The sequence below is a fragment of the Tamandua tetradactyla genome, chromosome 4 (genome assembly GCF_023851605.1).
Source record: "Tamandua tetradactyla isolate mTamTet1 chromosome 4, mTamTet1.pri, whole genome shotgun sequence".
Lineage (NCBI taxonomy): Eukaryota > Metazoa > Chordata > Mammalia > Pilosa > Myrmecophagidae > Tamandua > Tamandua tetradactyla.
This window is the reverse complement of record NC_135330.1, coordinates 3,106,049-3,120,064: the sequence shown is the minus strand read 5'-3', so window position 1 is coordinate 3,120,064 and position 14,016 is coordinate 3,106,049. Positions and strand designations below refer to the sequence as shown.

General features: G+C 51.4%; 1 protein-coding gene across 1 annotated transcript; it reads right to left on the bottom strand.

The window, feature by feature from the left end:
• Positions 1–9,251: 9,251 nt before the first annotated feature.
• On the bottom strand, positions 9,252–13,873 carry S100A11 (S100 calcium binding protein A11). The gene is made up of 3 exons (XM_077155981.1): positions 13,788–13,873; positions 10,615–10,767; positions 9,252–9,583 (listed from the first exon to the last, which is right to left on the bottom strand). Exons 1-3 carry the CDS (start codon positions 13,788–13,790, stop codon positions 9,416–9,418), a joined length of 324 nt encoding a protein of 107 aa, XP_077012096.1. The 5' UTR covers positions 13,791–13,873; the 3' UTR covers positions 9,252–9,415.
• Between the last annotated feature and the right edge of the window lie 143 nt (positions 13,874–14,016).

The window sequence follows — 14,016 nt, the reverse complement described above, 5'->3', positions numbered from 1 at the left end:
CCGCTGTATCCAGAGGCAGTCAAGTCTCTGTAGAAACACAGCCACTAAAGCCTCCGTTTTGCCCCCTTTCCTCTTTTTCCATGAGCCCAATGATCGACCTCTGCCTTGACCAGGTTTAGAGTCTCTTTCCTTTCCCTCTGGGAAGCTGCCTGTGGGGGAGGGGCGCTGGCCGCTGGCCACCACGGCTTGGGGAACTCATGGTTCTGGGGAGGCTTGCAGCTGGTCCAGACTGGGGTACGCTGTGTGTCTGGTCACTGACGTGGCTCCGGGAGCTGTTCTGTACTGGTTCTGGTTATTTAGTAGTTGTTCTGGAGGACAAACTAAAACATGCACATTGCTAAGCCGCCATCTTGGCCCCTCCTCTCCGAAAGGAGAATTTCTGGGAGACTTCTGTGATGATGACAGAATTGGAGAGACTGAGTTCACCCCAGCTCACACAGCAAGATTAAAAAATGACAGCGATAGTGGTTCCAGGGAGAGAGCGGCCAGGGAGGGTCCTCTGCCCACACAGGAAGGCCCCGAATGAAAAAACAGAGGCACTGGGATGGAAAAAACAGACTGCTTTCAGGGCTGTCTCCCGCCTGTCCCTTCCCCAGGAGAGGGGTGAAGCCCAACTCAGGTGGAATCCCTCCATCAAGGAACTCAGACCCTAGGGCTTGGCAATTTGAATTGCTCCGTCAGGATTCCAGCCCACCCCGCAGTGGACGTGGGAGGTCTTCCCTCACAGCTCTGCCGCCGGGAGCTCCTGTGAGGAACTTGGGGCCTGCAGAACTCGGGGCTCTCCCTGTGCCCAGAGACCACTCATCTAGGTAAAGTGTTCCGCACTCCTGACACCTGCTGCCGTGGGCGCCTGGTCTTTTTTGGCAGATTCTGGGGAGCTCCCCCTCCAGGGAGGAGGTTAGACTCAGAGTGGGGTCAGTCCAATAGCCTGACAGCAAAACAGGCTTGTTTGAGTTCTGATATCCCTCCCTTTGTGCCATGGAGGCTCGGAGACCTCAGGCATGTGAGGACTGAGAGGTGAGGCTAAGAAAGCCAGCCAAACTGACCACAACCAGCTGCCAGACGTTTCTGCATTGTCTGTGGGCAGGGGGAGCTGAAATTTCCAGTCTTGCAGACAAGGTCATCCCAAGTGGGATTCTGGGGGCCACCAGACCTATGGGGAACACAAGTGGGGCGGACACTGAGGTGCACACAGCCCGTCCCCCTGCCCCAGGGCTGGTGGCTTTCAACAAGCAATGAGACCTGCGGCCCTAGCTGGAATTACATTGGGTCTGCATTCAGCTCAGCTGGAGTGGGGAGAAGGGCCTGAGGAGAAAGGGTGGCTCAAAAGTGCCATATGCTGGGAAGAAGTGGAAAGTGCAGTTTGGCAAACTGCCTACCTGCCTAGCTTTCAATAGAGTCTCAAGTAGAATTGCAATTCCCCCATTAGCTCTGGACTTGGTTTGGCAAGTTTGGGGAAAGTTTTCATTTTCTTGTGCCTCAACTTCCTCCTGTGTAAAATGGGTGTTAACAATTGAGCTCATATTGAAGGAATAAAAGACAGTGTATGATACACAACAAGTGCTCAATAAATTGTTAACTTTTGCCATTATTACTATTAATAACATCAATAAGGGTATAACACTTAGGATGTGGAAGACACTGAATAAATTTATACTGAATTATGTCAAATTGAATTCCAGGTGAAGGAAGAAATAGCAGAGGTGCAGAGGACTTGCAGACAAAAATTTTATTGTGGGAACATCTGGACACAGTTTCCCATTTTAACCCTTTTTTAAGTGTACAATTCAGTGGCATTAATTACAATCACCATGTTGTGCTGCCATCACCACCATCCATTACCAAAACTTTCCTATCATAGAAACTCAGTACCCAATAAGCAATACCTCTCCGTCCCCCCTCCCCCAATCACCTGGAAACCTTTAATCTACTTTCTGTCTCTGTTATTCTAGATATGTAAAACAAGTTGAATAATATAATATTTTTGTTCTTTTGTGTCTGTCTTATTTCACTTAGGATAATGTTCTCAAGGTTTATCCATGTTGTCATAGGTATGAGAACTTCATTCATTTTAACTGAGTAATACCCCTGGTATGCAGACACTGTATATTGCTTATCCACTCACCTGTTGATAGACGCCTGGGTTGTTCCTACTTTTTGGCTATTGTGAATAATGCTGCTATGAATATAGGTATACAAATATCCCGAGTCCCTGTTCTCAATTCTTTTAATATACACCGAGAAGGATTGCCAGATGTTCTAGTTTGCTAGCTGCTGGAATGCAATATATCAGGAATGGAATGGATTTTGAAAGGGGGAATTTAATGAGTTGCTAGTTTACAGTTCTAATGCTGAGAAAATGTCCCAATTAAAACAAGTCTATAGAAATGTCCAATCTAAGGCATCCAGGGAAAGATACCTTGGTTCAAGAAGGCCGATGAAGTTCAGGGTTTCTCTCTCAAGTGAGAAGGCACATGGCGAACAGTCAGGGTTTCTCCCTCAGCTGGAAGGGCACATGGTGAACATGGCATCATCTGCTAGCTTTCTCTCCTGGCTTCCTGTTTCATGAAGCTCCCCAGGAGGCGTTTTCCTTCTTCATCTCCAAAGGTCGCTGGCTGGTGGACTCTGCTTCGTGGTGCTGCAGCATTCTGTGCTCTCTCTGAATCTCCTTTCTCCAAAATGTTTCCTCTTTTATAGAACTCAAATAAACTGATCAAGACCCACCAAATGGGTGGAGACATGTCACCTAATCCAGTTTAACAACCATTCTTGACTAAATCACATCAACCAGGGAGATGATCTGATTACAGTTTCAAACATACAGTATTGAATAGGGATTATTCTACCTTTATGAAATCGGATTTTGATTAAAACATGGCTTTTCTAGGGGGCATACATCCTTTTAAACCAGCACACCAAGTCACGTGGTAACTCTATATTTAATTTTTTGAGGAACTGCCAAACTGTTTTCCACAGTGTGGTATCTGTACCATTCTACTTTCCCACCAGCAATTCTCCCAGGGTTCCAATTTCTCTGTGTCCTCTTCAATACTTATTCTCCATTTTTAAAAAAAGTATAGCCATTCTAGGGAGTGTGAGGTGGTATCTCATATATTTTAAAATGCAAAAAATAGATCAGATGGTGGTGACGGTTGAAATTGTGAGTGGTTAGACTTTCCCTGATGGGGAGTCGACAGGGACACGAGGGGAGGATGGCCTAGAGCCGAGTTTCGGAGTGATGGCACTTGAGATGTAGGGCAAAGAGAAGCTGGCGAAGGAAGCAAAAGGGATGAGCAGTTGTAAACAAAGTGAAGTTCCCCGAAGACCAGCACATCCAGGCCTGGCACGGGAAATGTACAACGTGAGCTGGGGCCATCTTATGCCGGAAAAGAAGGAGTCATGGGAGAATACGAGAGCCCTGTCAAAGGGATTCAGGACCCAATTGGAAAGAGTTCCCACTGGCCAAACATGGCACAGTATGAGCATCAGTGAGGAAAATTACTGCAGTGCATGGAATCACATAAGATATGCTTAAACCCATTAATTTATAATGACACGAAGACAACAACAAAAACCCAGCCTCCATCACCCTTAGAGGATGCTAGGGAACCGGCTATTATTTTGAAAACCGGTAAGTAAAGGGAAAGAATCAAATATTTATTCTGCTCTCCCCATATAAACTGTTCTCCAGGCTAACCAAATGGCCAACGAGGAGAAGTTTCTCTTTGTAAAGGCATCACAGCTTAAAGAGAAGAGAATATGATAGAATAAAATTATTTTTGGTTTGCAGCACCTCATGAAATAATGAACCCTGCAATGCGCCTCAATGCCTGTCAATCTGCAGTGGGGGAAGCAAACTGACAGCAGAGGTCTCCTGATGAAGCACACATCAGCTCTGAAGTAATCTTAATAAAAACATCTAACCTAAATCTGATCAAGCTTCAGATCTAAATCCAGTTTTCAGAAAATGGGGGGGGGGGGGAAGGAACATATTAAATATTGTTTTAGGGGTATAATCAGCAAAAGCCAGTTATTGGAAATCCTAGAAGACATAAGAACCAGTTTCTTCTTTGTTAAATAAATAGTAAGGGAGAGGAAGTGAAAGAAGGAAAAAAGGGAGCAGAAGAAAGAGGAGGAGAGGGAGGAAGGGAGAGAGAGAAAAAGGGAGAAACTGAGTCTTGTAGCTTAAAAGAGATGTAAGCTATATACCAATCTATTGCAATATATGGCCCTTAATTTATTCTAATTTGAGCAAACTATAAAAAAATACCTTTATGAGGCAATCGGGGGAAATTTGTGTACTGGTTATTTGGTGATATTAAGGAATTCTTGTTAAAATTTTTAGGTGTGAATAATACTGTGGCTATGGTTTTAAAATAGAGCCCTTATCTTGCAGAGATATACACATTGAAACATTTATGGGTGAAGTGATATATTGTCCGGGAGTTACTTGGAGGCAGTTTGGTGTTGGGGTGGCCGTGGGTGGGGTTAGAAAATGAACAGGGAGTATCCATGAGCCAGATTTCACTATTCTATCTTTGAATAAATTGTCTATAATAAAAAGAAAAGAGGGACAGGAGATAAAAACGATCATTTGTGTGCGGCATTCCCTTTAAAAAAGAGTATCTTTATTGAGAACTACCCACGCGGCTGCGGCGCATTCCCGCTGCAGGGCATCTCCCACGCGTGAGTTCCCTTGAACCTGAGACCAGCATGCGGGGAGACGGCCTCGCTGGGGTCACCTCGGTTCTCCAGGTAACTAGGAGGAGACGCAGGGAATTTGCCCAGGCCCCCACCGCGCTTCTGTGGCCCATCCGAGGCTCTCGCAGCACAGGTTGTGGTGTGGTGGGCATGGAGGGAGAAGGAGCCAACCTCGGGGCTGCGGCCGCGTGCAGGCTGCCGGTGGAGGCGACGAGGGACGACCCAGATCTGGGTTTGGTCCTGCGGGGGCAATGTCAGCAGCTGCGGGGAGAAGCCCAGCGCAAGGCGTCCAGGAGGGTTAGTGGAGAGGGAGGAAAGGAGAAGGCACTTCTGAAGCAACCTCTGCTGTCTGGTTGGTGTTATGTCACCCCTTCCCTAATGTCCACATCTGGATTTCTTCTTCCTGCTCCAGAAGTCAGTTTCTTCCTGCACCGGACTCGCAGACCCTTCCTGCGGCGCCGCCTTGGGTTTGCATCCTTCCCAGATCCTGTTTAAAGCTCCTGTTGACACCCTGGCGCTGAGTCTTCGCGGGGATGAAGCAGGAATCCGGTAACAGAAAGTCTTCTCTCGGGCAGGGGTGGGGCAGCGAGGGCAGGGTGGCGGCCCCTTCTGCTCAGCCCCCGCTGTCCGCACAGAGGCTTCCATCCCTGGGGCTGCCCAGCTGGCCGCACGCAGCCTCCCTCCCTCCCCAGGCTTCTTTCTCGACTGCGGTCACCAGGAATGCTTGCGGGGGAGCGGGGCAGGGGGCCCGCGCAGAGACCAGGGAGCCGAGAGACAGAGCCTGAGCGACGCAGTTGCTGTGAGGTGTGGTCCTCTCCTCTCCACCCGCATTCCCGACACATCTGTCACTGGGTTCGCGGACGGGCGGGACAATAGTTTCACTGTGAGTCGCGCGCTGCTCCCGAGGGCGGCGGGCAGGGCGAGCTCCGCCCCCATCTGCGGAGCTGGGGGTACGAGCCCAGCTTCTCGGTCCTTTACCTCCACGATTGACCCCTGTGCCATTTGTAGACTCTCTCCGTGGTTCTTTTCCAATACGCCTGTTTTTCCTCTTCACTGAGTCCTGTTCTTGCTTTATGGGTTCTGTTTCTTGCTTAATTTATTTAAACACACACACACAGACACACACACACACACACTCATGTGAAAACCCATTCCAGACTGCTGTGTCTTTTGCTCTGGGGAGTGAAGGCTCTTCTCATCTGTCCCCACGTGCCCTGTAATGCCAGTCGGGGAGCCCCTTTTAGCGGGATGTTTTCTTTGGAAATCCTCCAAATGGCCAGCGCTGTCCCATGAGGGGGGTTGGCATTTGCCTGTCCTGGGTTCCCAGGGTGCCTTATGCTCAGGGGCCGTTGTTTTAGAAAGCTCACGTCTTAACCTGGGGTTTGCGCAGTGCGCATCTGAACTTCCCCTCTCCGGAGGCACAGGCTCCCTGCTCTGACTCCCCTCCGGGGCTCCGTCTGAGTCTTGCTCTGGGGTTGTGGGCTGAGCTTTCCGATCTGCAGAGCAGCTCTTCAGTGGTTAGGGTTAGGGTTCCCTCTGTCCCAGCTCAGCTGCAGTCCCCACCGCAGCCTGTGGCCTTGCCGCGGAGCCACCTGGCCTCAGCTCTGAGTCACTTTTACAGCCCAGTTCCCTTTTTGCTTCTGGCACGTGGGCATTTCTTGCTGCCTTTTGAGCTGACCGAGTATTGTAACTGCTTTCCGGGGGGGTGCGGGCAGGTGTGTGTGCTGCTATTTTATCTCGCATTGTTTGCAGGAGAGGGGCTTCCTGAATCTGCTCAGCCCACAAGGTCTGATGAAAGTCCTAGGTCCAAGTCTTCACTAAAGGGACGGGTCTTTGCCTGCTTTCCCTCCTTATTTTGGTTCATTTAAAAAGAATTCTGCCTGGCCTGGTCTTCCCTCTGGCAGCAATCACTCCGTGGTAGGGAAACATCTTTCCTTTCCGCACTGCGCTGGAGATTGTTTGCCTGTCCAGGCCCACTTTCTACTCTTCAGTTGGGTTGGCCAATGCTGGGAAGATGGACAGACCTGATTCCCTTGTGCCATGGCCTCTGTGCATGGCCGCCCTCCTTGGGCCACGACCCGTGCTGGGTTCCGGCAACTGCTCCCGTACTTCCCCCAGTTGGGCCGAGGGGTGTAAGTTTCCTAAGCTTGCTGGTCCCTGGGTGCTCTGCCGCCTTATCCTTGCCCGTACCTTTGTGAACAGTCCTTTCACTGAACGGTCTGCAGCCACCCCTGTGGTGCACACGGGTTTCTTACGAGGACCCTGAAATACACGCAGTAAGCCCCAAGCCTGATTTTTTTAGCACTATCATTTACTCTTTCAACAAGAATTTTTCTGTCAGGCACCACATGAAGAACTCACATTTAATTAGGCCCCCGTTGTAGACTTCGAAGTCAAGTGGGGAAGACAAAGAAGTAAAAAGGTCATTACAGGGTAGAGTGATGAGTGCTGTGATAGAGGTAAGATCAGAGTGCTGGGGGGCATCAAATGTGAGCATTAGAATGAGCCTGGGATAGGGGTGCATTCAGGGAAGGCTTCCGGGTGTGTGTGTGTATGTGTGTGTGTGTGTGTGACATTTATGCTGCTCTGTAAGACAGGAGTTGGACGGGTGGACACAGGGCAAAGGGCATTCAGGGCAGCAAGAAGGCACAGAGGTTGGCACTGTGCGGTGGCTCCAGGGATGTCCACAAGGCTGGACAGAAGCCACGCTCGCTCGGGACAGCGGAAAGGGGCTTGGGAGGTGGCAGGGACTGGGCCACAGAGGCCCTCGAGTCCCGCAGAGTTCGGGCTTCAGTCTGCATGTTGGGAGGAACTAATGACAAGTTTTAAACATGAGAGTGCTATCGTCAAGATGGCTTTTAAAAACTCTCCTTGGTAACAGAATCGAGAAAGGAGTGGAAGAGATTGAACTGAGGACAGGGAGTTAGAGAGTTTATGGCAAAGTGGTAGTGGGCTCTCTTGTGAAAGGAGGGGCCAGTGATGGCTGGCTAATCACAAAAAAATGATTAAAATGGGTATTCATGCTCGCAATGATTCCCAGTTCCTTTTTAAAGTGGAAAACATAAAGATGTTTACGTTAGAAACGTCTGATTGCGTTGTGAAGCAATTCAAGTGAAAGATGCTCCTACATTTTAATGAGTTTTCCCCTCAATTGTTAACAGCTGTCTCAAATTGAAGATAACTCCCAGGCATTGCCAGCTGGACCACCTGAGTTTCTCAAACCAACCTCTCCTTCTAATGAACGGTCCACTCTCCATCACTTATCTTGCTTCTAATAGGCACCCAGTAGAATTTTTTGAATTGAATCTTGACTTGGAAGCTTGGTGCTGATTGGATCTCATGTCTTCTAACTCGAGCCAGGGCCCTCAAGTTCCTTGGTAGACCTGCAAACAGGCTGGTAACCTTGGGCGCCCAGTGTCTCCACCTCTCTCCGCCTCAGTGTTTTTGGTATAGTGACACTTTTTATGCAGGCCACACCTACCAAGGGAATAATATGGGCACTTTCACTCAGTGCAGATCCCTCCGCCTTCCCCCTCATGCTGCTAACAAATCATCTAAGAGGTAACTACAATTCAACTCGAAAAACTTGGGACTTCCTAGTTGGAGTCACTGGCCTTCATTTTGGAATATTAGAGCCAGAAAGCACCTCAGAAATGATGGATTCCACGCTACTTTATTTATGAATGAAGAAGCTGCAAGAGATTTCTTGCAGAGGTTAAAACTCAGGTAGATGGATAAGAAATCAGAGGTCTCTGGAAATGCACAGGGAAATTTTCCCCTGTATTTCTTAGGGATGACTGTTTACTGCTAAAACAAGCACATCTTTCATTCTCTAATGTCTTTAGCTCTGGGTCAGCTTTCTCACCCTCTTAAGCCCTCTCTCTCTCTTGGTTGATATATCACATTTCTTTATAAAATGAAACCAATGTTGATACTAGCTCAGTCAAGCATAAATAAGGAACCCTGGGCCAAAAATAAAGAACCTGGCAACTAGCTGCCTTTCTGTTCCTCAAACATCCCAGCTCCTTCTCACCCCAAGACATTTTCCCTTGCTCTTCCTTCTCCTGAAATGCCCTCCTCCCTCTTTTCAAATGTTTGGCTCCTCCTCTTTCTTTGGACCTCAGCATGCATGCCACCTGCTCAGAATACTGCTGTCCTTCCCTGGCCACCGTGAGCTGCAACATGCCATCTCAGAGCCTTCACAGGATTTGTCACCCTCTGAAGTTCTGTTTATTCATTCACTGTTTTCTCCCCCAACGAGAAAGTAAGCTCAGCAATGACGGGGAAGATCTCGTCTTGTGGCCTTGGAATCTATGACAGCATCTGTAGCAGGGGTGAGTAAGTATCTGATGACTGCATAAAGACAGTAAGTGAGAGCTCCCCGTCAGCCTGAGTAACTCAGAGATGATTCTGTGTTTGTGTCATTTTTCAGGGTTAGGTGTATATCCCAGGATGCATTTTTACTATTTACTATGCAGCTTGTGTAACTGCTTCCTTCAATCTAATTTACCTTCCTCCCTTCCTTGCACAAATTCATGGACTCTCCGGCGTTGTGTTTTTGCAAAACATATCTGCTTTATTGCTACAAGCAGGAGTGAGCTGCAGGAGGCGGTGGGTGTGCTGGGTTCAGGGCGTGGCTGCGCGTGGGGCAGACGTGACCAGAGGCTGGAGGGCAAGGGGGCAGCTGGGGACCAGGCCCCAGGACGCCTCAGATTTACTTGCGGGAGTGGCTCGCTGTGGAGACATTGGTGATGAAGGAGGTGTGGCAAGCTGAGGCCAAGCCGCCAATAAGATTCAGGAATTCCTGGAAATCGAGCTGCCCGTCAGCGTTCTGGTCCAGCCTCTTCATCATGCGGTCAAGAACCCCGGGGTCCTTCTGGTTCTGCAAACAGCACAGTGACAACGGTGACGCTGGTGGCAGCCTTTACATGCACTTTCTAAGGGGCTTTCAAATGAGCTGCCACATCTTCTTTTTACAAGAGTACAAGGTACAGGGCAAGGGATATTAATATTCTCATTTTTAGGGTATGAAAACTGACTGAAAGAGATGAAGCGAGCTGCCTGAGGGGGAGATGTGGATCTTGAACCCAGGCTCTCTGGCTCTTGGCCCAGGGTTCTCTCTGCGACATGAGAGTTATTCAACTTTGATAACCTCTAAGAGGTAACTACGATTCCACTTGAGAAATCTGGGACTTCCTAGTTTGAGTCACTGGCCTTCATTCTGGACTGTTAGAGCCAGAAAGTGGCTCACTGCTGTCAAGTGTGGGTGGCACTCCCAGGAACAAAACCTATCAAAGTGGAGCTCCCTGAGGCATCAGCAGGGCACAGGCTCCACCTCATCAGCCTCAGCTTCCCCGCCTCTGACTCCCTCAACACGTGCACACACCTTGAGCCATGGGTCATAAGTGGCTATGTAACTTTAAGTTGATTACAAACTCTGTTCCTCAGTTGCAAAAGCCACAATTTCAAGTGCTCAAAAGCCACACGTGGCTAGTGGCTAACACCGGCCAGTGCAGAGAGGGAACATTTCCATCACTGTGGAAAGTTCTGCCCTGGAGCCTTTGATGGAGGAATAAAAGTTAAAAACTATTCTTTTACACCATTTAATTTCATATACCTTTCCCTAAACGAAAAAAAAAAAAGGATCACCATTCCCTGTGTTATATAGTTGCACAATTTGATCTTTAAAATACATCTCACATCAAAGGAAGGGAGAAGAAATGGCCCTTGGTCATTCACAGCTGGCCCTGAGACCTAGGGGCTCAGCCTGGGCTGCTAAGGAGGCCGCTGAGCCATCTGCCATCCTGGGGTAGGCAGTTAGCTGCTGGCTCTCACTCCTGGTCGTTCTCCAGGGCCTTGCTTCCTGCTGTGGGTGGCCTGTGGGGGAGGGGGTGGCGGGGGCGGGACCAGCACCTTTGTGAAGGCTGCCAGCTCAGTATTCATGAAGTTCAGGAACTCCTGCTTGGAGAGGGTATTGCGGTTACCCTCCGGTCCAGCGTACTTCTGGAAGACGGCGATCAGGGACTCGATGCACCGCTCCGTCTCGGTGGGGCTGGACACTTTTGCCTTTGGAGAAAAAGAAAAAAACCAGGTCCCAGAGAAGGGCAAGTGACAAGGGCTGAGAGCTGGTGCATACTCCAGAGAATTCTGTCTCCTCAGTTTGGACCAAGGCCGTTTCTAAGAGGGTCATATCCTGGGGGGCAAGGGGGCCCAGGAAACCAAAGAAAGCCACGTTCTGTGAGGTTTCTTCCCGCCCCTCCTCACAGCGTTATTCCAGGTGGAACAGAGTGAAGGAAATATGGAACGTGAGGGATACGTCTGAAAGCTTTAAGTAGGCTGCCTAGATGAGGGTGGGGGGTGTGGGTTTACTGATATTTTTAGGGTTTTTTTGGTGCTACATATCCACACCAAACATTGTCTATAGGGTGAATAATTTCCTATTTCCCGAGAATGTACAGAGGTTATTGTAATGAATGAAGTGTCCGTTCTTTTTAAAGCAACACTGGATTCCTGGGAATCATGCATTTTCTCAAAGAAAACGAACAGCACAGCTATTATTGCAGACGGGGTGCGGGGATCTAAGAACGTTTGCGATGTTCACAAGGGGCTTGTGTCCTTGAAAGCTGAGGACCATTAATGTTACATGTGAAGAAACTGAGGCATGAGAAGGGAATCGACACGGCAGAGCCACCCTAGAATCTGGGCCACCGGTTCCCCTTTACTACAGCCTGGGCGTCTGCTCCTGCCACTTCCACATGCCACTGATTCCCCGAGGGATGGATGGTGGCTTCAAACCAGGAAAGTGCACGCAGGGGCTGGAGGTGGCTGCTAACACAGCTGCGGCTGGGCTGCAGAGGACCTTCAAATCCTGTGCTGGGCTCTTCTTTCCTCACTACAGAATTCTAGGAAATGCTGCTGTCCTGGGGCCCCGGAGTGAGCAGCTCCCGGTCTCCCTCTGGTGGGTGACAGCAGACACTGCAGCTTTCCTGGGAGACGGGGCTGGACACACCCGTCTTCAGGGGCTTATCCCCTGGCACTAACGATGACTCCTGCTGAGTCTGCAACTCAGTTTTTAGCCTTTAATTTGTTATTGGAGGGTGGACTGTTGGAGCCCAGAGCTAGAGGCTTTCAGGTTCAGGAAGGACCTGAAAAAAGGACCCTGGGTATTCTCTGAGCTGAGCTCTGCGCTGCAGCCGGCAGCCTCCTCCCGCCTTCCCCTGTAGCAGTCTCACTGCATGTCCCAGGGGCTTTAAGCCCAGATGCCCACCTCCCCTGCCTCCGGAGCACTCAGCTCCCAAGCGCTTCCGGAAGTGCATCCTTTCCCAACAGTCACACTGTTGGATTTTTTTTTTTTTTTACCCCAAAAGGGAATTTTTTTTTTTTAAAGAAACAAAACACCATAGCCTAGAAACAAATGTTGCCCAAGTGCTCTTCTTATCTAGGCTAAAATCCCCCAGACTTATCTCCGTGTCAGATGACAGGAAGAGGGTTGGGCGGGAGGGAGGGCACACCAGACCAGGCAGAAGATTCCAGGCTGAGGGGCAAGGAAGGGCGCCATGACCTTTCCTAGACACACAGGTGCTACATATCCACCTGTGTGTCCCTTTCCTTGCACAACTCACACTAATTTCATTTTCCAGGCTCAAAATGGGTCTCTGCTTTCCTTTTTCCCCACTCTAACATCACTCTTGACTCTAATTTTGTCTGTTTTTTCTTTTGAAAACTGTTGCTATCAGACTCATGGAAAAAATGAAAACCTCTTTGCATTCCTCCTCCCGCACCCCACCCCACCCTCCGGAAGAATGCAACTATCGAATTACTGAAACGCAATTGTATAATTTGTAGAGCCTGAGGGACTTGGGAGATGGTTCCAGCACTCAACAGCTGCAATCTCGGGAGTTTCATTCGGTGGGAACCAAGATAGGAAAAGGAAGACAATATGAGATATGGATACAGTGAAAGAATATAAGAAAAGAGGCATACTTAGCCCTGAGCATGTGCGGAGAGACCAGGCTGCATGGCCCGCCCACCCCTCAAGGGCCAGGGTCCCGTTTCAGGCCCCGCGTTAGTGCTGCAGCTGCGGTTCCAGGAGCCAAGCCAAGCCGGCTCCTTTCCGGAGGGAAAGGCGAAGAGGCCAAGAGTAGGTGGGGAGACACATGGACACAGGAAAGCAGAGGCTGGCAACTTTTTTTTATAAAGGGTAGAAATGGTTTTCGGCTTTGGGGGGCTTAGGTTCCGGCAGCCAGGTAACCCGGCCGCAGCAGGGAAGCACCCGCAGCCTCCGCGGCCATGCATGGGCGCGGCCGTGTGCCGGGAAAACTGGCCGACGGGCCGCCCAATGCGAAGTTCCCGTAATTATCACATGCCACAAAATATTCTTCCTTTGTTCCTCAACCATTTAAAAACGCAAAAGTACTTCTTCGTAGTGGGCCGTGCGGAACCAGAGCAGGCCCGGGTTTGCTGATCCCGGCGTTCGGGGGGTGGGGGGCGGCCTTGCAGAAGAAGACGGGACGGGGGTGCGCGGGGCCCCGGGGCCGGGGTGGGGCGGCCGGGAGGGGCGCGGCCCGGCCGGCCCCGCCTCTCCCTTCCCCTCCACCCTGCTGGCCGCGGGCCGCGCCCCCCACGCTCGGGGGCGCCCAGGCGGGGCTTAGCCTCCCGCTGGACCCCCCGCTCACTGCTCAGCGAAACCCCGGTTTTGCGCCGGGCGGCGGAGGGCCGAGCCCCGCGGTGCTCCTCCCTGGGCCGCTGCCCGGGCGCCTGCAGCAGGCCGGGGAGCCGTGGCGGCCCCTACGCCCCAGGCCGGGGAGGGGAGCCTGTGCCCGCGGACACGGGGGGCCGCTCCCGGCAGGCGGCCCCGCCCGGCCCCCGGCCCCACGCGGGAGGTGGGGGTCGCCGCTGCCGCCAGGCGCCCGGCGCGGGGGCGCTTTCGAGCCCCTCCCGGTCCCATCCCCCCACTTGGGTTTTCCTGCTGTGTCCGCCGCGACCACCGAGAGCCGAGGGGAGGCCTGGGGGGACGTCTGCGGTTGCTCTCCTCGTTCTCTTTTATCCTCCGAGACGGTGGAAAGTGCAAAAGAAAGCGGGCTTACCATGTCGGGGCCGGGCGGGGCGCGCGCGGGGATTCCTGGTGGCGCCGGCAGCTCTGGGCGGCAGTTCCGGGCCCCGCCGCGCCCGGCCTCGGGCCACGCCCCCCGCCCCCCGCCCGGCCTCGGGCCACGCCCCCGCGTCGGGCCACGCCCCCTTCTGCCCGGTTTCGGGCCACGCCCTCCACCCCTTTCCCGGTCTTGGGCCCCCCGTCTCGGGCCACATCCTCCGGCC